The sequence below is a fragment of the Nerophis ophidion genome, linkage group LG07, assembly GCF_033978795.1.
Source record: "Nerophis ophidion isolate RoL-2023_Sa linkage group LG07, RoL_Noph_v1.0, whole genome shotgun sequence".
NCBI lineage: Eukaryota > Metazoa > Chordata > Actinopteri > Syngnathiformes > Syngnathidae > Nerophis > Nerophis ophidion.
The window spans coordinates 4,674,924-4,697,969 of NC_084617.1; the positions used below are offsets into that span (position 1 = coordinate 4,674,924).

The following is a 23,046-nucleotide window of genomic DNA, read 5'->3' on the forward strand; positions in this document are numbered from 1 at the left end:
AAGTCTGGGCTTCCCTGCTTAGGCTGCTGCCCCCGCGACCCGACCTCGGATAAGCGGAAGATGATGGATGGATGGATGGTTTTTGAACATTGACTTTTTGCAGTGTGCGCTAATTATTTTGCGAAACGAGTTGGACCCGGCAGTAATTCTAGTCAGGCGCATACTATATACACGGCGGCAATTCAAGGAAACACGGTAGTTTCGCTGCAATGCATCACAGCCGCCAACCAATCGACGCCTGCCCTCACCTGAGCGGCAACCGTGCTCGGCGGGCCGAGATGCGAGGCTGCTGCTAACGATTAACACAATTCAGCGGGATGATCCAATTAGGCGCGGGTGCAGGCCGTATTGCGGCGGAGAGGATGGACTTCCTCCCAGGTTTCATTAAAGCACCCCCCGGAGCTGGCTGCCGTACAGGCCCGGCTAAATAAGATCATAAATCCACTGCTCCTACTTTTATGAGCATGGCGGGGAAGTCTATTAGGACTTTCATAAGCGGCGGGCGGCGCCGGGGCAGAGAGAGCGGGCACAGCGACGGGAGGAAAGACGGGGAAAGGGGAAAGGCGGAGCTTTGGGAAATCGTCACGCCGGGTTGGTAAATCTGTGTAGAATCAGCACATCGGACCTCACCTCAATGTGCTTCTTGTTGAAAGAGAAACCATATCACTGCTGTGTGATCTGACTCTTGGACTGTGCACAAGTTTTGGGACACAGCCAATAGATAGATAGTACTTTATTGACTCCTTCAGGAGAGTTCATATTTGAAAACAGCAAAGTGGTTTGCATGTGTACACCTTGAGCCTGGAATGTAACTAGTAGCCATAACACCCTTCTTATCTAAAATCTCCCAGGCTTAGGGGGGGGAATAGATATGTGGATTCGCTCTGGAGGGGGAGGTTAGGGGGGCTAGTGGCGTAGGAAAAAAGGCCAGACTTCCGTAGTACGGTCAGATCAACTTGGGCGATGCGATTGGAATGTGTTGTTCATAGAGTGGGTCTCTCCAAAGCTTTGGAATAAAATGTCAAAATAGCTACTTTGTCTGGATTCATTTAAACCAGCTTATGTGTCATCGTAAGAACTTGGGGGTGACCTGTAGCTTAAATTCCCAAAAAGAGGAAGATCTGGTCAAAACTTACCCATTAGTTTTCACCTGTCCCCCATGTCACGCACCTGTTTTCACTATCACCACGGTATTATTTAAGCACAGTTACAGCTAGTCAGCCTGGCGACATCACCCTTTATCACCTTCCACAAACCCATGATATCCATGTTGATGATCCTGTTCCTTTTTAAGTAAGTTATCGTTATTCATGCCATAGATTTAAAGTTTTGTTTTCATGTCCATAGTTTACGTTATAGAATTACTTTTGTTTTCAGAGCCAAGTTTGTTCTCCGCCTTGTGCGCGCCTTTTGTTTGTTCACAGTAGCGACCAACTGTAGTTACTGACAGTGGTTTTCGGAAGTGTTCCCTAGCCCATATGGTGATATCCTTTACACCCAATGTCAATTTTCGATGCTGTATTGCCTGAGGGGTCGAAAATCACATGCATTCAATATTCAATGTCGGTTTTCAGCCTTGCCGCTTACATGCAGTGATTTCTCCAGATTCTCTGAACCTTTTGATGATATTACAGACCGTAGATGGGGAAATCCCTAAATTCCTTGCAATAGCTGGTTGAGAAATGTTGTTCTTAAAAAAAATTCATCAGGCATTTGTTGACAAAGTGGTTACCCTCGCCCGGTCGACTGATTATTTCACGGAAGCTGCTTTTACACCCAATCATGGCACCCACCTGTTCACCTGTGGGATTGTTCCAAATAAGTGTAAGCATCCCTCAACTTTTCTCAGTCTTCTTTGCCACTCGTGCCAGCTTTTTTGAAACGTGTCGCAGGCATCAAACTCCAATGAGCTAATATTTGCGCAAAATAACAACGTTTTCCAGTTCGAACGTTAAATTATCTTGCCTTTGCAGTCCGTTCAATTGTTTTGTTTTTTGTCATGTTTGGTTTTATTTTTTGGACACTCGGTTCCTGTTCCTGCACTTCCTTGTTTTCTTTGTTACCACGCCAACTCGTTGATTTCCACCTCGCCCTCATGTCACGCCCCTGTCCTCAGTTCTCACACCTAATCATCACAGGTATTATTTAAACCTGTAGTTGCCAAGTGTTCAGCCTGGCAACTTTACATATCCCCCAACCTGATTCATGCCAAGCCATGCTGTTTATTCCCTCCTGCTCATCTCAAGTACGTTTTTGGTTTAGTTATGTCACAGTTGTTTAGTTTAGTTTTTTTGTCTATAATCATGCCATTGTGCTAGTTTTGTTTTCAGTAGCCAAGTGTTTGTACCTACTTGTGAGCGCCTTTTGTTTGCTTTTTTTGTAGTTTATTAGTGTCAAAAATAAGAATGTACTCACATTTACGTCTGGCTCGTGCCAATTTCCCTTTGCGTTGGAAAAACAAACTATCCCATAGTCCAAGTCCTGACAAATATAATCAATCAATCAATGTTTATTTATATAGCCCCAAATCACAAATGTCTCAAAGGACTGCACAAATCATTACGACTACAACATCCTCGGAAGAACCCACAAAAGGGCAAGGAAAACTCACACCCAGTGGGCAGGGAGAATTCACATCCAGTGGGACGCCAGTGACAATGCTGACTATGAGAAACCTTGGAGAGGACCTCAGATGTGGGCAACCCCCCCCCTCTAGGGGACCGAAAGCAATGGATGTCGAGCGGGTCTAACATGATACTGTGAAAGTTCAATCCATAGTGGCTCCAAGACAGCAGTGAGAGTCCCGTCCACAGGAAACCATCTCAAGCGGATCAGCAGCGTAGAGATGTCCCCAACCGATACAGGCGAGCGGTCCATCCTGGGTCCCGACGAGCGGTCCATCCTGGGTCTCGACTCTGGACAGTCAGTACTTCATCCATGGTCATCGGACCGGACCCCCTTCACAAGGGAGGGGGGGACATAGGAGAAAGAAAAGAAGCGGCAGATCAACTGGTCTAAAAAGGAGGTCTATTTAAAGGCTAGAGTATACAGTATAAGTGGAAAAGGATTTGCAAATCATTGTATTTTGTTTTTATTTACCGTTTACTTCACTGGTTTTGGGTTTGGTAGTTTCCCGGTTTGCTTCAGTAAGTCCTACACTGAGGGGTGTCGAGGTAAGATGGAAGAAACAGTGGAAGAAAAGAGCTGAAAGATAATTCAGGTTTAGTTATGTCACAGTTTTTTAGTTTTGTTTTTTTTGTCTATAATCATGCCATTGTGCTAGTTTTGTTTTCAGTAGCCAAGTGTTTGTACCTACTTGTGAGCGCCTTTTGTTTGCTTTTTTTGTAGTTTATTAGTGTCAAAAATAAAAATGTACTCACATTCACGCCTGGCTCGTGCCAATTTCCCTTTGCGTTGGAAAAACAAACTATCCCATAGTCCAAGTCCTGACAAATATAATCAATCAATCAATGTTTATTTATATAGCCCCAAATCACAAATGTCTCAAAGGACTGCACAAATCATTACGACTACAACATCCTCGGAAGAACCCACAAAAGGGCAAGGAAAACTCACACCCAGTGGGCAGGGAGAATTCATATTCAGTGGGACGCCAGTGACAATGCTGACTATGAGAAACCTTGGAGAGGACCTCAGATGTGGGCAACCCCCCCCCTCTAGGGGACCGAAAGCAATGGATGTCGAGCGGGTCTAACATGATACTGTGAAAGTTCAATCCATAGTGGCTCCAAGACAGCAGTGAGAGTCCCGTCCACAGGAAACCATCTCAAGCGGATCAGCAGCGTAGAGATGTCCCCAACCGATACAGGCGAGCGGTCCATCCTGGGTCCCGACGAGCGGTCCATCCTGGGTCTCGACTCTGGACAGTCAGTACTTCATCCATGGTCATGGGACCGGACCCCCTCCACAAGGGAGGGGGGGACATAGGAGAAAGAAAAGAAGCGGCAGATCAACTGGTCTAAAAAGGAGGTCTATTTAAAGGCTAGAGTATACAGTATAAGTGGAAAAGGATTTGCAAATCATTGTATTTTGTTTTTATTTACCGTTTACTTCACTGGTTTTGGGTTTGGTAGTTTCCCGGTTTGCTTCAGTAAGTCCTACACTGAGGGCTGTCGAGGTAAGATGGAAGAAACAGTGGAAGAAAAGAGCTGAAGGATAATTCAGGTTTAGTTATGTCACAGTTTTTTAGTTTTGTTTTTTTTGTCTATAATCATGCCATTGTGCTAGTTTTGTTTTCAGTCGCCAAGTGTTTGTACCTACTTGTGAGCGCCTTTTGTTTGCTTTTTTTGTAGTTTATTAGTGTCAAAAATAAAAATGTACTCACATTTACGTCTGGCTCGTGCCAATTTCCCTTTGCGTTGGAAAACAAACTATCCCATAGTCCAAGTCCTGACAAATATAATCAATCAATCAATGTTTATTTATATAGCCCCAAATCACAAATGTCTCAAAGGACTGCACAAATCATTACGACTACAACATCCTCGGAAGAACCCACAAAAGGGCAAGGAAAACTCACACCCAGTGGGCAGGGAGAATTCATATTCAGTGGGACGCCAGTGACAATGCTGACTATGAGAAACCTTGGAGAGGACCTCAGATGTGGGCAACCCCCCCCCCCCTCTAGGGGACCGAAAGCAATGGATGTCGAGCGGGTCTAACATGATACTGTGAAAGTTCAATCCATAGTGGCTCCAAGACAGCAGTGAGAGTCCCGTCCACAGGAAACCATCTCAAGCGGATCAGCAGCGTAGAGATGTCCCCAACCGATACAGGCGAGCGGTCCATCCTGGGTCCCGACGAGCGGTCCATCCTGGGTCTCGACTCTGGACAGTCAGTACTTCATCCATGGTCATCGGACCGGACCCCCTCCACAAGGGAGGGGGGGACATAGGAGAAAGAAAAGAAGCGGCAGATCAACTGGTCTAAAAAGGAGGTCTATTTAAAGGCTAGAGTATACAGTATAAGTGGAAAAGGATTTGCAAATCATTGTATTTTGTTTTTATTTACCGTTTACTTCACTGGTTTTGGGTTTGGTAGTTTCCCGGTTTGCTTCAGTAAGTCCTACACTGAGGGCTGTCGAGGTAAGATGGAAGAAACAGTGGAAGAAAAGAGCTGAAGGATAATTCAGGTGGAATAAATAAAATAAGCTGCTTTTTTTGTTATTAAATCCATAATGTACTCACCTCTGCAATATATGTGCGGTTCTATGAAAAATGTCTTGTAGACCAAATCCAATATTTTCCCCGTCAAAATACGAAGTGGGGGTCGGCAGGCTGCTGTCCGTCAAAGACCATAAACCTTTATGACGGCTATTTTGAAGCTCAATGAAGCAAATTGTTTTGATGGATTCCAGGCTATAAATCAATTGATTAAACACCGCCGGCGGATTTTATTTTTATCGCCGCACCTTTTTTTTTTTTTTGTTTTGCCACCGTGGATTTATAGACCGTGTATCAAACCTGTGACAGGTTGCAAGTCCATAAAAGAGTTTTTTCCAAATCACAGCCATCATGTCTCAGGTGTGAAGTCCTGACCGCGTCGGCAATAAAGAAGAAAAAAAAACGGGTTTGAAGTCGGCCGAGGCGACAACAGGCGGTCCTCGTTTCACGTACGTAAAACACGCTAATTAAAAAAGCCAGTTTTAGATCCAAGAACGCGAGACTTGTTGGTGAGCTAGTGTGTGGCTTATGCGGAGCTAGACCCATGTCAGAAATCCTTGGCTTTTGGGAGAAGAAGGAGTGCCGCCTGCCTGGTGTGTCTTCCAGATTTCTACCTATTCGGAATTATGACAACAGGTACGCCTCGGTCTGGTTTGTCCACAAATTGGAAGTTGCTGGCAGTCTTCAAAGTACCCCAAAGCTGACACAAACAACTGGAGGATGCGGGAAGAACTGTGGACACTCTCCTGATTTGGATAACATCGGACTGTCGGCCCCTGCAGGATGACTTTGAGGACCAGTCATAGACGATTTAGAGTGAATTGTATACAATTTTCACTTGTATACAAAACATTTTAACTTGGCTTGTTTCCCTGGCTTGGAGACTGTCCTGAAGGACAGTGCGGCGAAGACACAACAAACTCCCTTCTTGTCTCTTATGGATACACACCTGTTGTCTTTGACTTTGGACTTGCGACTGCACGACATCAAGGCCGCAGAACAGAGACACACTGCAGGCTTACACATAATATATATAATACATATATATATATGTATATATATATATATATATATATATATATATATATATATATATATATATATATATATATGTATGTGTGTGTGTGTGTGTGTGTATGTATGTATGCATATTTATATGTGTATGTATATATGTGTATGTGTGTATGTATATATGTGTATGTATGTATATATTTATCCATCCATCCATCCATTTTCTACCGCTTATTCCCTTTGGGGTCGCGGGGGTCGCTGGTGCCTAACTCATCTAAAATCGGGCGGAATGCCTACTCATCGCATATATATATATATATATATAATATGTATATGTGTGTGTATATATATATATATATGTATGTACATATGTGTATATATATATATATTTATATATATGTATATATATGTGTGTGTGTATATATATATATATATATATATATATATATACATATATATATGTATATATATATGTATACATGTATATATATATCTTTGTATATATATATGTATATGTACATATGTATATATATATATGTATATATGTGTAAATATATATGTATATATATATATATATATGTATATATGTATATATATGTATATATGTATATATATATTTATATATATACATATATATACATATATACATATATATACATATATACATATATACATATGTACATATACATATATATATACAAAGATATATATATACATGTATACATATATATATATATATATATATATATATATATATATATATATACATGTATATATATATATATATATATATATATTTATATATATATATATATATGTAGATAGAGAGTGTGGTACTTTTTAGAGGCGGTATAGTACCGAATATGATTCATTAGTATCGCAGTACTATACACGTATCGTGATACCATACGACGCAATGTCAATTTTTGTGCTGAGAACTTTTAGGTTCATTTAAGTAACAAGGATGACTGCTATAATCCATCCATCCATCCATTTTCTACCGCTAGTCCCTTTTGGGCTCGCGGGGGTGCGCTGGAGCCTATCTCAAATATCTAAAAATAATAATAATAATATGAATTAAAAAAAGAATATCCTCTGTGTGAAAACATGTCTTGTGTATCAAAAGGTTTAAAAAAAAATGTTTTGGCTTCTAGATTTCACGTTTCCCTGTCAGGGTCTCATTAAGAAACACTATTGCAATGGGCAGATGTGCACACTATTCAAATGTGCACACTATGCAGATGTGCACACTATGCAGATGTGCACACTATGCAGATGTGCACACTATGCAGATGTGCACACTATGCAGATGTGCACACTATGCAGATGTGCAGACCATGCAGATGTGCACACTATGCAGATGTGCACACTATGCAGATGTGCACACTATGCAGATGTGCAGACCATGCAGATGTGCACACGCGTCCAGGCGGCGTTGCATTGACCATATGCCCTTCATCTGGCTTCTCTGAAGGGGAAAAAAAAACATTGAAACGGACGTTTGTTGAACTTTTTAGCTGCATGTAGGACACGGGCCGATAAAGGGCAGGCGGCGGCCAAGCCGGGCTGTCGCTGGCAGCGTGCTGGCGCCGGGGTGTCACAAGAGCGTCGCTACGTCGCCTTTGATAAGAGCAGCAAACACGGTGAGTCACGGCGGGCCCGGGAAATGTCTCGTTAATGGTGATTGGACTTGATGAGGCGTTTATGCTTGATGAGAGGAGAATATCTGTGTTTGTGGTTTGGGCCTGAAAGATACTTTGTGCTAGGGTTGTACAGTATCACAGTACTAGTATAGTATATTCGGTAATATAGCCGCCTCTAAAAAGTACTGGTTATGTCATGAAATTGCTGGTTTTTACCAGCAGAGGAGCATGTTCGGCAGCGCACACACACAGAGTACTTAAAAGCAGACACAGTGTGTGGACAGAAAAGGAAGAACGGACGCATTTTGGCTTAAAAAGTGAAAATAAAGGTGAAGTTATAACATTGAAATTCAGGAAAAGGTGCTTTAAGACATGTAACCTCCAAAGTGAGTTTATTTCAAGTAGTACTATCACTGGAGGACGAGGACGAGGACATGCTTTACTACACACCGTAGCTCACCGGCGTCACAATGTAAACAAACGTCGTGGTTCAATCTACACCTGACATCCACTGTAATGATACCAAGTACAGGAGCATATCTTGTCGATACTACAATGATTACATTGATATTTTTCATCATAACACAATCTTTTTTCAATTTTTATTTTATTTTATGTATATTATGTTTATAAACTGAGGAAATATGTCCCTGGACACATGAAGACTTTGAATATGACCAATGTATGATCCTGTAACTACTTGGTATCAGATCGATACCTAAATGTGCGGTATCATCCACAACTAATGTCAAGTATCAAAGAAGAGAATAATGAGTGATTATTAAATTTCAACAGAAGTGTAGATAGAACATGTTAAATGAGAAAATAAGCAGATATTAACAGTAAATGAACAAGTAGATTATTTTTTACAGGTTGTCCTTAATAATGTGTACAAAATATGTATGTAAATGAGGGCTGATATGTATGTGTGTATATATAAAATATATATATTTTCCATATGAGTTGGGAAATGGTGTTAGATGTAAATATAAACAGAATACAATGATTTGCAAATCCTTTTCAACCCATATTCAGTTGAATATGCTACAAAGACAACATATTTGATGTTCAAACTCATAAACATTTTTTTATTTTTGCAAATAATCATTAACTTTAGAATTTGATGCCGGCAACACTTGACAAAGAAGTTGGTAAAGGTGGCAATAAATACTGATAAAGTTGAGGAATGCTCATCAAACACTTATTTGGAACATCCCACAGGTGTGCAGGCTAATTGGGAACAGGTGGGTGCCATGATTGGGTATAAAAACAGCTTCCCAGTCTTTCACAAGAAAGGATGGGGCGAGGTACACCCCTTTGTCCACAACTGCGTGAGCAAATAGTCAAACAGTTTAAGAACAACCTTTCTCAAAGTGCAATAAATTGAGGGATTTCAACATCTACGCTCCATAATATCATCAAAAGGTTCAGAGAATCTGGAGAAATCACTCCACGTAAGCGGCATGGCCGGAAACCAACATTGAATGACCGTGACCTTCCATCCCTCGGACGGCACTGTATCAAAACCCGAAATCAATCTCTAAAGGATATCACCACATGGGCTCAGGAACACTTCAGAAACCCGCTGTCACTAAATACAGTTTGTCGCTACATCTGTAAGTGCAAGTTAAAGCTCTACGAGGGAAAGCGAAAGCCATTTATCAACAACATCCAGAAAACGCCGCCGGCTTCTCTGTACCCGAGATCATTTAAAATGGACTGATGCAAAGTGGAAAAGTGTTCTGTGGTCTGACGAGTCCTCTGTGTTTTTTATACACTTTTATTTTTATTTTACTGTTTTAATTGATTTTACCCTTTAAAATAGTTTTTAATCATATTTGTTTTTATATTGTTTTTATTGGTTTTATTTTTATTCATTTTTTGTTTTATTCAGTCATTGGTGGAGCATAATATTGTTTTTAACATGGCTGTGCAGCACTTTGGAAACGTTATTGTTGTTTAAATGTGCTATATAAATAAAGTGGATTGGATTGAGTCCACATTTCAAATATTTTCTGGAAATATTTGACATTATGTCATCCGGACCAAAGGGGAATTGAACCATCCAGACTTTTATCGACGCAAAGTTGAAAAGCCAGCATGTGTGATGGTATGGGGGTGCATTAGTGCCCAAGGCATGGGTAACTTACACATCTGTGAAGGCACCATTAATGCTGAAAGGTACATACAGGTTTTGGAACAACATATGCTGCCATCTTTTTCATGGACGCCCCTGCTTATTTCAGCAAGACCATGCCGAGTCACATTCAGCATGTGTTACAACAGCGTGGCTTGGTAAAAAAAAGAGTGCGGGTACTTTCCTGGCCCGCCTGCAGTCCAGACCTGTCTCCCATGGAAAATGTGTGAAGCGTAAAATAGGACAGCGGAGACCCCGGACTGTTGATGGACTGAAGCTCTACATAAAACAAGAATGGGAAAGAATTCCACTTTCCAAGCTTCAACAATTAGTTTCCTCATTTCCCAAACGTTTATTGAGTGTTGTTAAAAGAAAAGGTGATGTAACACAGTGGTGAACATGCCCTTTCCCAACTACTTTGGCACATTTTGCAGCCATGATATTCTAAGTTGATTATAATTTTCTTTTTTAAATACAGTTTATGAGTTTGAACATCAAATATGTTGTCTTTGTAGCATATTCAACTGAATATGGCTTGAAAAGGATTTGCAAATCATTGTATTCTGTTTATATTTACATCGAACACAATTTCCCAACTCATATGGAAGCGGGGTTTGTACACGCCTGATAATGCCGTGTATGTTTATGCCGTCTCGCCCTTCGAAATGCAAACAGCAAGACTTGCAGCCGCCGGTCCCGGAGAGTTTTTGTCGGAAGCATTTTTCATCCGTCCCCCCGACTGCGAGCGAGATAAGTGCAATGGATGGATTAGGCAGGGCTGTGCAGCCCCGAAGGCAAACATGGGGCAGGATTTCCAGAATTTAGCTCACACGCTCAAAACTGTCTTTACATTGGCTGAATATATGTGTTTGTATTGTACAAAGTAGTCTTGTCCCCATACCGCTACCAAAATGTATTTCGATAATTTTCGGTACATTTCTAAATAAAGGGAACCGCAAAAAATTTCCATTATTGGCTTTATTTGAACAAAAAATCTTAGGGTACATGAAACATATGTTTATTATTAGGGACCGAATGTCCCTTTGGGACAGAAGACCCTATTGTATTTCTAAGGTTTTATTATTATTATTATTCCGCCGCCTCTTTGAGCTGTAATTTCACCCCCTTAACATGCTTTAAAACTCACCAAATTTTACACACACATCAGGACTGGCAAAAATATTGCCATATAATTAAAAACAAACAGACCCCAAAACTCAAAATTGCGCTCTAGCGCCCCCTAGGAAAAAACACAGACGAAAATGCTTGTAAATTCCGTTAGGAATGTCATAGAGACATGAAACAAAAACTTCTATGTAGGTCTGACTTAGACCTACATTTCATAATATGACACCCTTCATCAAAAATCAACATAAAGTATGCAAAACCCCCTTCAAAACAAGTTTCCTTCAAAATGTCATTTTGCCTCTTTGAATTGTAATTTGACCCCCTTAAAATACTTCAAAACTCACCAAACTGGACACATACATCAGGACTGGTGAAAATTGCGCTCTAGCGCCCCCTAGGAATAAAACACTGACAAAACTGTTGTTGGGAAGAAAACACAGTCAAAACTGCGTGTAACTTCTGGTAGGAATGTTGTAGAGACATGAAACAAAAACTTCTATGTAGGTCTCACTTAGACCTTCCTTTCATTCATTGACACCCTTCATCAAAAATCAACATAAAGTTGGCAAAAACCCCTTCAAAACAGGTTTCCTACAAAATGTCATTTTTGCCTCTTTGAGCTGTAATTTGACCCCCTTAAAATTCTTCAAAACTCACCAAACTGGACACACACATCAGGACTGGTGAAAATTGTGATATAATAAAAAACAAAAACAAATAAACCAAAAACTCAAAATTGCGCTCTAGCGCCACCTCGGAATAAAACACTGACAAAACTGTTCTTGGGAAGAAAACACAGACAAAACTGCTTGTAACTTCTGGTAGGAATGTTGTAGAGACATGAAACAAAAACTTCTATGTAGGTCTCACTTAGACCTACATTTTATTGATTTACATCTTTCAGCAAAAATCAACAAAAAGTTGGCAAAAAACCCTTCAAAACAAGTTTCCTACAAAATGTCATTTTTGCCTCTTTTGAGCTGTAATTTGACCCCCTTAAAATGCTTCAAAACTCACCAAACTGGACACACACATCAGGACTGGTGAAAATTGTGATCTAATAAAAAACAAACAAAAACAAAACAAAAAAACTCAAAATTGCGCTTTAGTGCCCCCTAGGAATAAAACACTGACAAAACTGTTATTGGGAAGAAAACACAGACAAAACTGCTTGTAACTTAAGTTAGAAATGTCGTAGAGACATGAAACAAAAACCTCTATGTAGGTCTCACTTAGACCTACATTTCATACACTGACATCCTTCATCAAAAATCACCATAAAGTATGCAAAACCCCCTTCAAAACAAGCTTCCTACAAAATGTAATTTTTGCCTCTTTGAGCTGTAATTTGACCCCCTTAAAATACTTCAAACTCACCAAACTGGACACACACATCAGGACTGGTGAAAATTGCGATCTAATAAAAAACAAACCCAAAACTCAAAATTGCGCTCAAGCGCCCCCTAGGAATAAAACACTGACAAAACTGTTCTTGGGAAGAAAACACAGACAAAACTGCTTGTAACTTCTGGTAGGAATGTCGTAGAGACATGCAACAAAAACTTCTATGTAGGTCTCACTTAGACCTACATTTCATTCATATACGTCCTTTCGCAAAAATCAACAGGAAGTTGGCAATTACCTCTTCAGAACAAGTTTCCTTCAAAATGTCATTTTGCCTCTTTGAATTGTAATTTGACCCCCTTAAAATACTTCAAAACTCACCAAACTGGACACACACATCAGGACTGGTGAAAATTGCGATCTAATAAAAAACAAACCCAAAACTCAAAATTGCGCTCTAGCGCCCCCCAGGAATAAAACACTGACACAACTGCTCTTGGGAAGAAAACACAGACAAAACTGCTTGTAACTTCTGGTAGAAATGTTGTAGAGACATGAAACAAAAACTAATATGTAGGTCTCACTTAGACCTACATTTCATTCATATACATCCTTTAGCAAAAATCAACAGGAAGTTGGCAATTACCTCTTCAGAACAAAAGTACCTCGGAGTCTTGTTCACGAGTGAGGGAAGAGTGGATGGTGAGATCGACAGGCGGATCGGTGCGGCGTCTTCAGCAGACGCTGTATCGATCCGTTGTGGTGACGAAGGAGCTGAGCCGGAAGGCGAAGATCTCAATGTACCGGTCGATCTACGTTCCCATCCTCACCTATGGTCATGAGCTTTGGGTCATGACCTCGGATAAGCGGAACAAGGAGGATGGATGGAGTTTGGTTTGGTTAAGTCCATTCAATTTGTGGGATTCAGTTCTGTTCTGCTATTCGACTCGATTCCATTCCATTTAGTTCGGTTCTGTTTGGTTTAATTCCGTTTACATGTAATTTATTGAGGTTGGTTTCGTTCAATCAGTCCGATCGCTTCAATTCAAACTGAAAGCACTTTCAGTGGATGCAGTTAGTGCAGGTAGCTCACTCCTGTTTCCATGTTCAATTCCGTTATGCTTGGTTTGATCCGGTTCAATTTATTTAATTTGACTCATGATTCAGTGAAGGGAGTCCAGATCCTAAGTTGATATTGATATACTGATTCAAAGCTGAAAAGAGTTCTGTGGTCTGACGAGTCCATATTTCAAATTGTTTTTGGAAACTGTGGACGTCGTGTCCTCCGGAACAAAGAGGAAAAGAATCATCCGGATTGTTCTAGGCGCAAAGTTGAAAAGCCAGCATGTGTGATGGTATGGGGGTGCATTAGTGCCCAAGGCATGGGTAACTTACACATCTGTGAAGGCACCATTAATGCTGAAAGGTACATACAGCTTTTGGAACAACATATGTCGTCGTCCAAGCAACGTTATCATGGACGCCCCTGCTTATTTCAGCAAGACAATTCAGCACGTGTTACAACAGCGTGGCTATGTAAAAGAAGAATGCGGGTACTTTCCTGGCCCGCCTGCAGTCCAGACCTTGTGAAGGCATCATTGATGCTGAAAGGTACATGCAGCTTTTGGAGCAACATATGCTGCCATGAATTGATTAACGTGGACCCCGACTTAAACGAGTTGAAAAACTTATTGGGGTGTTACCATTTAGTGGTCAATTGTACGGAATATGTACTGTACTGTGCAATCTACTAATAAAAGTATCAATCAATCAAGCCATCCAAGCAACGTTATCATGGACGCCCCTGCTTATTTCAGCAAGACAATTCAGCACGTGTTACAACAGCGTGGCTATGTAAAAGAAGAATGCGGGTACTTTCCTGGCCCGCCTGCAGTCCAGACCTTGTGAAGGCATCATTGATGCTGAAAGGTACATGCAGCTTTTAGAGCAACATATGCTGCCATGAATTGATTAACGTGGACCCCGACTTAAACAAGTTGGGGCGGCATAGCTCGGTTGGTAGAGTGGCCGTGCCAGCAACTTGAGAGTTGCAGGTTCGATTCCCGCTTGTGCCATCCTAGTCACTGCCGTTGTGTCCTTGGGCAAGGCACTTTACCCACCTGCTCCCAGTGCCACCCACACTGGTTTAAATGTAACTTAGATATTGGGTGTCACTATGTAAAGCGCTTTGAGTCACTTGAGAAAAGCGCTATATAAATATAATTCACTAAAGTTGAAAAACTTATTGGGGTGTTACCATTTAGTGGTCAATTGTACGGAATATGCACTGTACTGTGCAATCTACTAATAAAAGTATCAATCAATCAATCAATCAAGCCATCCAAGCAACGTTATCATGGACGCCCCTGCTTATTTCAGCAAGACAATGCCAAGCTACAGGAATGATTCTTTGTTTTTTTAACCCCCATTTCCAACCCTTAATGCTGAGTACCAAGCAGGGAGATAATGGCTCCCGTTTTTTATAGTCTTTGGTATGACTCGCCGGGGTTTGCACTCAGGACGGACACAAGTAATAATGACTTGGCGGGCGGAATTTGTCCCACGGACCCCAGCTTTGGGCCCCATCCTGGATTCCCTTCCAATAGCTACACCAATCCAGTTAAACTCACTTGGGGTTCGGGTTTTGCTTGATTGGATTCACTTAAGTCAATTCCTTTCCGTTCTATTAGATTTGTGCAGAATGGATGTTATGTTCAGTAACTTTTCAAAAGAAAAACAAGATTGGGAGCGAAGTTGCGTCCCAGCCTGGGACTGACCAGGGGGATCCGCATCCTCACTCCGGTCCTGATGATAAAACCTCATCATCATCATTGCCCTCGCATGCACCCGCCCCCCAACACCCCCCCCAAAGAAGAAAGTAAATCATACCGAGCTAACGATCCTCTCCGACGTGCCCCCTCTGGAGGCGATGGCGGTCCCGTTGAGTCCCACCAGAGACGGAAGAGTCTGAGACATCCAGTTGGTGACCATGGCCATGGTGCTGAGCACCGCCCCGATCTTTAACATTGGAACGCTCATGGTTTTTGAGGGAGGAGGGAGGGGGGCCGCCCTCTTCTACCGATGGCCCGCCGCCCCCTGTGCCCTGGACCCCCGGCTAGGTGCGGCTGATGTCGCTGAGGCGCCCTGGCTCCTGACTGAGACCTGGCGAAGGATCCGGAAGCATGACTCCAGGAATCCTGGCTGCTCGGAATGACATCTTCAGCCTCGCTCGCTCCCCCTCGCTCACTTTCCCAGCCGCTCTCCTCCTCAAGATTCAGAGCAGCACATTGGCTGCTCTTCCCCTCCCGATCGCCTCGTATTCCACTCCCTACCCAATTCCCGTCTGACATTTCTCTCTCGCTTTTTTTTATGACTCACAACCTGTGTGTGTGTGTGTGTGTGTGTGGACATCAAAGTGAAAGACTGATTGTGCAATCTGGGCTGTGTCATGGCAGGCCACTTGTAGTAAAGGTTGGCATGGCGGGTGGATGGTGGGGGTGGGGGGGGGGGGGATCAGCAGGTGGTCGTAAAGCAGGTGTCACCCGGCCCGGTGACGTATCATTTGTTGTTGTTTTTTCTTTACAAATCATGATAGACGTGAACAAGAGCATGCATTTTTTTTTATAGGTTATGATGTAAAGGAGGGGTGGTTGTATTGTATATTACGGGCATTGTATGACTTTTCTTAATTTGATTACATGCTATAGTATGGTTTTATTGCATGACCCCAAAAGGGACAAGCGGTTAAAAAAAGGATGGATTTTTAACGACAATAGCATGTATTGTCCATGTGTTTTGATGTAAAGAAGAGGTGGTTGTATTGTATATTACGGGCATTGTATGACTTTTCTTAATTTGATTACATGCTATATTATGATTTTATTGCATGACCCCAAAAGGGACGAGAGGTAAAAAAAAGGATGGATTTTTAACGACAATAGCATGTATTGTCCATGTGTTTTGATGTAAAGGAGAGGTGGTTGTATTGTAGTAAGGGCATTTTATGACTTTTCATAATTTGATAACACACTATAGAAGGATTTTTTTGGTTACATTTTATTGCATGACCCCAAAAGGGACAAGCGGTAGTAAATGGATGGATTTTCAACGACAATAGCATGTATTGTCCATGTGTTGTGGTGTAAAGAAGAGGTGGTTGTATTGTATAATAAGTATGTGCCAATAAAAGGGCATTTTATGACTTTTCTTAATTTGATTACATGCTGTAGTATGATTTTATTGCATGATTTTTTTTAGTGGCAAGAGCATGTATTGTGCATGTGTTATGATGTAAAGGAGGGGTGGTTGTTTTGTATATTAAGGGCATTTTATTACTTTTTTAAATTTGATTACATGCTATAGTATGATTTTATTGCATGACCCCAAAAGGGACGAGCGGTAAAAAAATGGATGGATTTTTAATGACAATAGCATGTATTGTCCATGTGTTTTGATGTAAAGGAAGGGTGGTTGTATTGTAGTAAGGGCATTTTATGACTTTTCTTAATTTGATAACACACTATAGAATGATTTTTTTGGTTACATTTTATTGCATGACCCCAAAAGGGACAAACGGTAGTAAATGGATGGATTTTCAACGACAATAGCATGTATTGTCCATGTGTTTTGATGTAAAGAAGAGGTGGTTGTATTGTATATTACGGGCATTGTATGACTTTTCTTAATTTGATTACATGCTATATTATGATTTTATTGCATGACCCCAAAAGGGACAAGAGGTAAAAAAAAGGATGGATTTTTAACGACAATAGCATGTATTGTCCATGTGTTTTGATGTAAAGGAGAGGTGGTTGTATTGTAGTAAGGGCATTTTATGACTTTTCTTAATTTGATAACACACTATAGAAGGATTTTTTTGGTTACATTTTATTGCATGACCCCAAAAGGGACAAGCGGTAGTAAATGGATGGATTTTCAACGACAATAGCATGTATTGTCCATGTGTTTTGATGTAAAGAAGAGGTGGTTGTATTGTATAATAAGTATGTGCCAATAAAAGGGCATTTTATGACTTTTCTTAATTTGATTACATGCTGTAGTATGATTTTATTGCATGATTTTTTTTAGTGGCAAGAGCATGTATTGTGCATGTGTTATGATGTAAAGGAGGGGTGGTTGTTTTGTATATTAAGGGCATTTTATTACTTTTTTAAATTTGATTACATGCTATAGTATGATTTTATTGCATGACCCCAAAAGGGACAAGCGGTAAAAAAAAAGGATGGATTTTTAATGACAATAGCATGTATTGTCCATGTGTTTTGATGTAAAGGAGAGGTGGTTGTATTGTAGTAAGGGCGTTTTATGACTTTTCTTAATTTGATAACACACTATAGAATGATTTTTTCGGTTACATTTTATTGCATGACCCCAAAAGGGACAAGCGGTAGTAAATGGATGGATTTTCAACGACAATAGCATGTATTGTCCATGTGTTTTGATGTAAAGAAGAGGTGGTTGTATTGTATATTACGGGTATTGTATGACTTTTCTTAATTTGATTACATGTTATAGTATGATTTTATTGCATGGCCCCAAAAGGGACAAGCGGTAAAAAAAAGGATGGATTTTTAACGACAATAGCATGTATTGTCCATGTGTTTTGATGTAAAGGAGAGGTGGTTTTATTGTAGTAAGGGCATTTTATGACTTTTCTTAATTTGATAACACACTATTGAATGATTTTTTTGGTTACATTTTATTGCATGACCCCAAAAGGGACAAGCGGTAGTAAATGGATGGATTTTCAACGACAATAGCATGTATTGTCCATGTGTTTTGATGTAAAGGAGAGGTGGTTGTATTGTGTATTAAGTACGTGTCAATGAAAGGGGATTTTAGGATTTTGATTACATGCTACAATACAATTTTATTGTTATAATTTTATGGCATGATTTTTAATTACAAGAGCATATATTGTCCATGTGTTATGATGTAAAGGAGTGGTGGTTTTATTGTATATTAAGGGCATTTTATGACTTTTCTTAATTTGATTACATGCTATAGTATGATTTTATTGCATGATTTTTTTTAGTGGCAAGAGCATGTATTGTGCATGTGTTATGATGTAAAGGAGGGGTGGTTGTTTTGTATATTACAGGCATTTTCTGACTTTTTAAAATTTGATTACATGCTATAGTATGATTTTATTGCATGACCCCAAAAGGGACAAGCGGTAAAAAAAAGGATGGATTTTTAACGACAATAGCATGTATTGTCCATGTGTTTTGATGTAAAGGAGAGGTGGTTGTATTGTGTAGTAAGGGCATTTTATGACTTTTCTTAATTTGACAACACACTATTGAATGATTTTTTTTGGTTACATTTTATTGCATGACCCCAAAAGGGACAAGCGGTAGTAAATGGATGGCTTTTCAACGACAATAGCATGTATTGTCCATGTGTTTTGATGTAAAGAAGAGGTGGTTGTATTATGTATTAAGTATGTGTCAATGAAAGGGCATTTTAGGATTTTGATTACATGCTACAATACAATTTTATTGTTATAATTTTATGGCATGATTTTTAATTACAAGAGCATATATTGTCCATGTGTTACGATGTAAAGGAGAGGTGGTTGTATTGTATAATAAGTATGTGCCAATAAAAGGGCATTTTATGACTTTTCTTAATTTGATTACATGCTATAGTATGATTTTATTGCATGATTTTTTTTAGTGGCAAGAGCATGTATTGTGCATGTGTTATGATGTAAAGGAAGGGTGGTTGTTTTGTATATTACGGGCATTTTCTGACTTTTTAAAATTTGATTACATGCTTTAGTATGATTTTATTGCATGACCCCAAAAGGGACAAGCGGTAAAAAAATGGATGGATTTTTAACGACAATAGCATGTATTGTCCATGTGTTTTGATGTAAAGAAGAGGTGGTTGTATTGTAGTAAGGGCATTTTATGACTTTTCTTAATTTGATAACACACTATTGAATGATTGTTTTGGTTACATTTTATTGCATGACCCCAAAAGGGACAAGTGGTAGTAAATGGATGGATTTTCAACGACAATAGCATGTATTGTCCATGTGTTTTGATGTAAAGAAGAGGTGGTTGTATTGTGCATTAAGTATGTGTCAATGAAAGGGCATTTTAGGATTTTGATTACATGCTACAATACAATTTTATTGTTATAATTTTATAGCATGATTTTTAATTACAAGAGCATATATTGTCCATGTGTTATGATGTAAAGGAGTGGTGGTTTTATTGTATATTAAGGGCATTTTATGACTTTTCTTAATTTGATTACATGCTATAGTATGATTTTATTGCATGATTTTTTTTAATGGCAAGAGCATGTATTGTGCATGTGTTATGATGTAAAGGAGGGGTGGTTGTTTTGTATATTACGGGCATTTTCTGACTTTTTTTAAATTTGATTACATGCTATAGTATGATTTTATTGCATGACCCCAAAAGGGACAAGCGGTAAAAAAATGGATGGATTTTTAACGACAATAGCATGTATTGTCCATGTGTTTTGATGTAAAGGAGAGGTGGTTGTATTGTAGTAAGGGCATTTTAGGACTTTTCTTAATTTGATAACACACTATAGAATGATATTTTTGGTTACATTTTATTGCATGACCCTAAAAGGGACAAGCGGTAGAAAATGGATGGATTTTCAACGACAATAGCATGTATTGTCCATGTGTTTTGATGTAAAGAAGAGGTGGTTGTATTGTGTATTAAGTACGTGTCAATGAAAGGGCATTTTAGGATTTTGATTACATGCTACAATACAATTTTATTGTTATAATTTTCTAGCATGAATTTTAATTACAAGAGCATATATTGTCCATGTGTTATGATGTAAAGGAGTGGTGGTTTTATTGTATATTAAGGGCATTGTATGACTTTTCTTAATTTGATTACATGCTGTAGTATGATTTTATTGCATGATTTTTTTTTATGGCAAGAGCATGTATTGTGCATGTGTTATGATGTAAAGGAGAGGTGGTAGTATTGTATATTTAGTATGTGTCAATGGAAGGGGATTATATCCATCCATCCATCCATTTCTACCACTTGTCCATTATATGACTTTTCTTAATTTGACTACATTCTATAATACAATTTAATTGATATATTTCTATTGCATGATTTTTAACGACAAGACCATGTATTGTCTATGAGTTATGATGTAAAGGAGAGGTGCTTGTATTTTATATTAAGTATATGTCAATGAAAGGGAATTTTATGACTTTTCCTAATTTGATTACATGCTATAGTATAATTTTATTGTTATATTTTTTATTGTATGATTTTTAACGACAAGACCATGTATTGTCCATGTGTTATGATGTAAAGGAGGGGTGGTTGTATTATATATTACGGGCATTTTATGACTTTTCTTAATTTGATTACATGCTATAGTATAATCATATTGTTATATTTTTTATTGTATGATTTTTAACGACAAGACCATGTATTGTCTATGAGTTACGATGTAAAGGAGAGGTGGTTGTATTTTATATTAAGTATGTGTCAATGAAAGGGCATTTTATGAATTTTCTTTATTTGATTACATGTTATAGTATAATTTTATTGTTGGATTTTTATTGCATGATTTTTTGCGACAAGAGCATGTATTGTCCATGTGTTATTATGTAAAGGAGGGGTGGTTGTATTATATATTATGGGCATTTCATGACTTTTCTTAATTTGATTACATGCTATAGTATAATTGATATATTTTTATTGCATGATTTTTAACGACAAGACCATGTATTGTCTATAAGATATGATGTAAAGGAGAAGTGGTTGTATTTTATATTAAGTACATGTCAATGAAAGGGAATTTTCTGACTTTTTTAAATTTGATTACATGCTATAGTATAATTTTACTGTTGTATTTTCATTGCATGATTTTTAGCAACAACAGCATGTATTGTCCATGTGTTATGATGTAAAGGAGGGGTGGTTGTATTATATATTACGGGTATTTTATGACTTTTCTTAATTTGCTTATATACTATAGTATAATTTTATTGTTATATTTTTATTGCATGATTTTTGGCGACAAGAGCATGTATTGTCTATGAGTTATGATGTAAAGGAGAGGTGCTTGTATTTTATATTAAGTACATGTCAATGAAAGGGCATTTTATGACTTTTCTTAATTTGATTACATGCTATAGTATAATTTTACTGTTGTATTTTTATTGCATGATTTTTAGCAACAACAGCATGTATTGTCCATGTGTTATGATGTAAAGGAGGGGTGGTTGTATTATATATTACGGGCATTTTATGACTTTTCTTAATTTGATTACATGCTATAGTATAATTTTATTGTTATATTTTTATTGCATGATTTTTAACGGCAAGACCATGTATTGTCTATGAGTTACGATGTAAAGGAGAGGTGGTTGTATTTTATATTAAGTATGTGTCAATGAAAGGGCATTTTATGAATTTTCTTTATTTGATTACATGTTATAGTATAATTTTATTGTTGGATTTTTATTGCATGATTTTTTGCGACAAGAGCATGTATTGTCCATGTGTTATGATGTAAAGGAGGGGTGGTTGTGTTATATATCACGGGCATTTTATGACTTGTCTTAATTTGATTACATGCTATAGTATAATTATATTGTTATATTTTTTATTGCATGATTTTTAACGACAAAACCATGTATTGTCTATGAGTTATGATATAAAGGAGAAGTGGTTGTATTTTATATTAAGTATGTGTCAATGAAAGGGCATTTTATGAATTTTCTTTATTTGATTACATGTTATAGTATACTTTTATTGTTGTATTTATATTGCATGATTTTTAGCGACAAGAGCATGTATTGTCCATGTGTTATGATGTAAAGGAGGGGTGGTTGTATTATATATTACGGGCATTTTATGACTTTTCTTAATTTGATTACATGTTATAGTATAATTTTATTGTTGTATTTATATTGCATGATTTTTAGCGACAAGAGCATGTATTGTCCATGTGTTATGATGTAAAGGAGGGGTGGTTGTGTTATATATTACAGGCATTTTATGACTTTTCTTAATTTGATTACATGCTATAGTATAATGATATTGTTATATTTTTATTGCATGATTTTTAACGACAAGACCATGTATTGTCTGTGTGTTATGATGTAAAGGAGAGGTGCTTGTATTGTATAATAAGTATGTGTCAATGAAAGGGCATTTAATGACTTTTTAAAATTTGATTACATGCTATAGTATAATTTTATTGTTATATTTTTATTGCATGATTTTTAACGACAAGACCATGTATTGTCTATGAGTTATGATGTAAAGGAGAGGTGGTTGGTTGTGTTATATATTACGGGCATTTTTTTACTTTTCTTAATTTGATTACATGCTATAGTATAATTATATTGTTATATTTTTAGTGCATGATTTTTAGCGACAAGAGCATGTATTGTCTATGAGTTATGATGTAAAGGAGAGGTGCTTGTGTTATATATTACGGGCATTTTATGACTTTTCTTAATTTGATTACATGCTATAGTATAATTATATTGTTATATTTGTATTGCTTGATTTTTAACGACAAGAGCATGTATTGTCCATGTGTTATGATG

General features: G+C 38.4%; 1 protein-coding gene across 3 annotated transcripts in view; it reads right to left on the bottom strand.

Annotated features, from left to right (window-relative positions):
• Positions 1-23,046, bottom strand: part of olfm2a (olfactomedin 2a) — a 247,917-nt gene that overhangs the window by 104,801 nt on the left and 120,070 nt on the right. Inside the window, exon 1 of one of the 3 annotated variants that reach the window (XM_061905220.1) lies at positions 15,336-15,734. The exons of the other annotated variants lie outside the window; for them this stretch is intronic. Within the exon in view, the coding sequence (XP_061761204.1) occupies positions 15,336-15,485 (150 nt within the window). The 5' untranslated portion in view covers positions 15,486-15,734. Of the gene's footprint in view, positions 1-15,335; positions 15,735-23,046 lie in introns of those variants that run through there. 3 annotated transcript variants of the gene reach the window in all.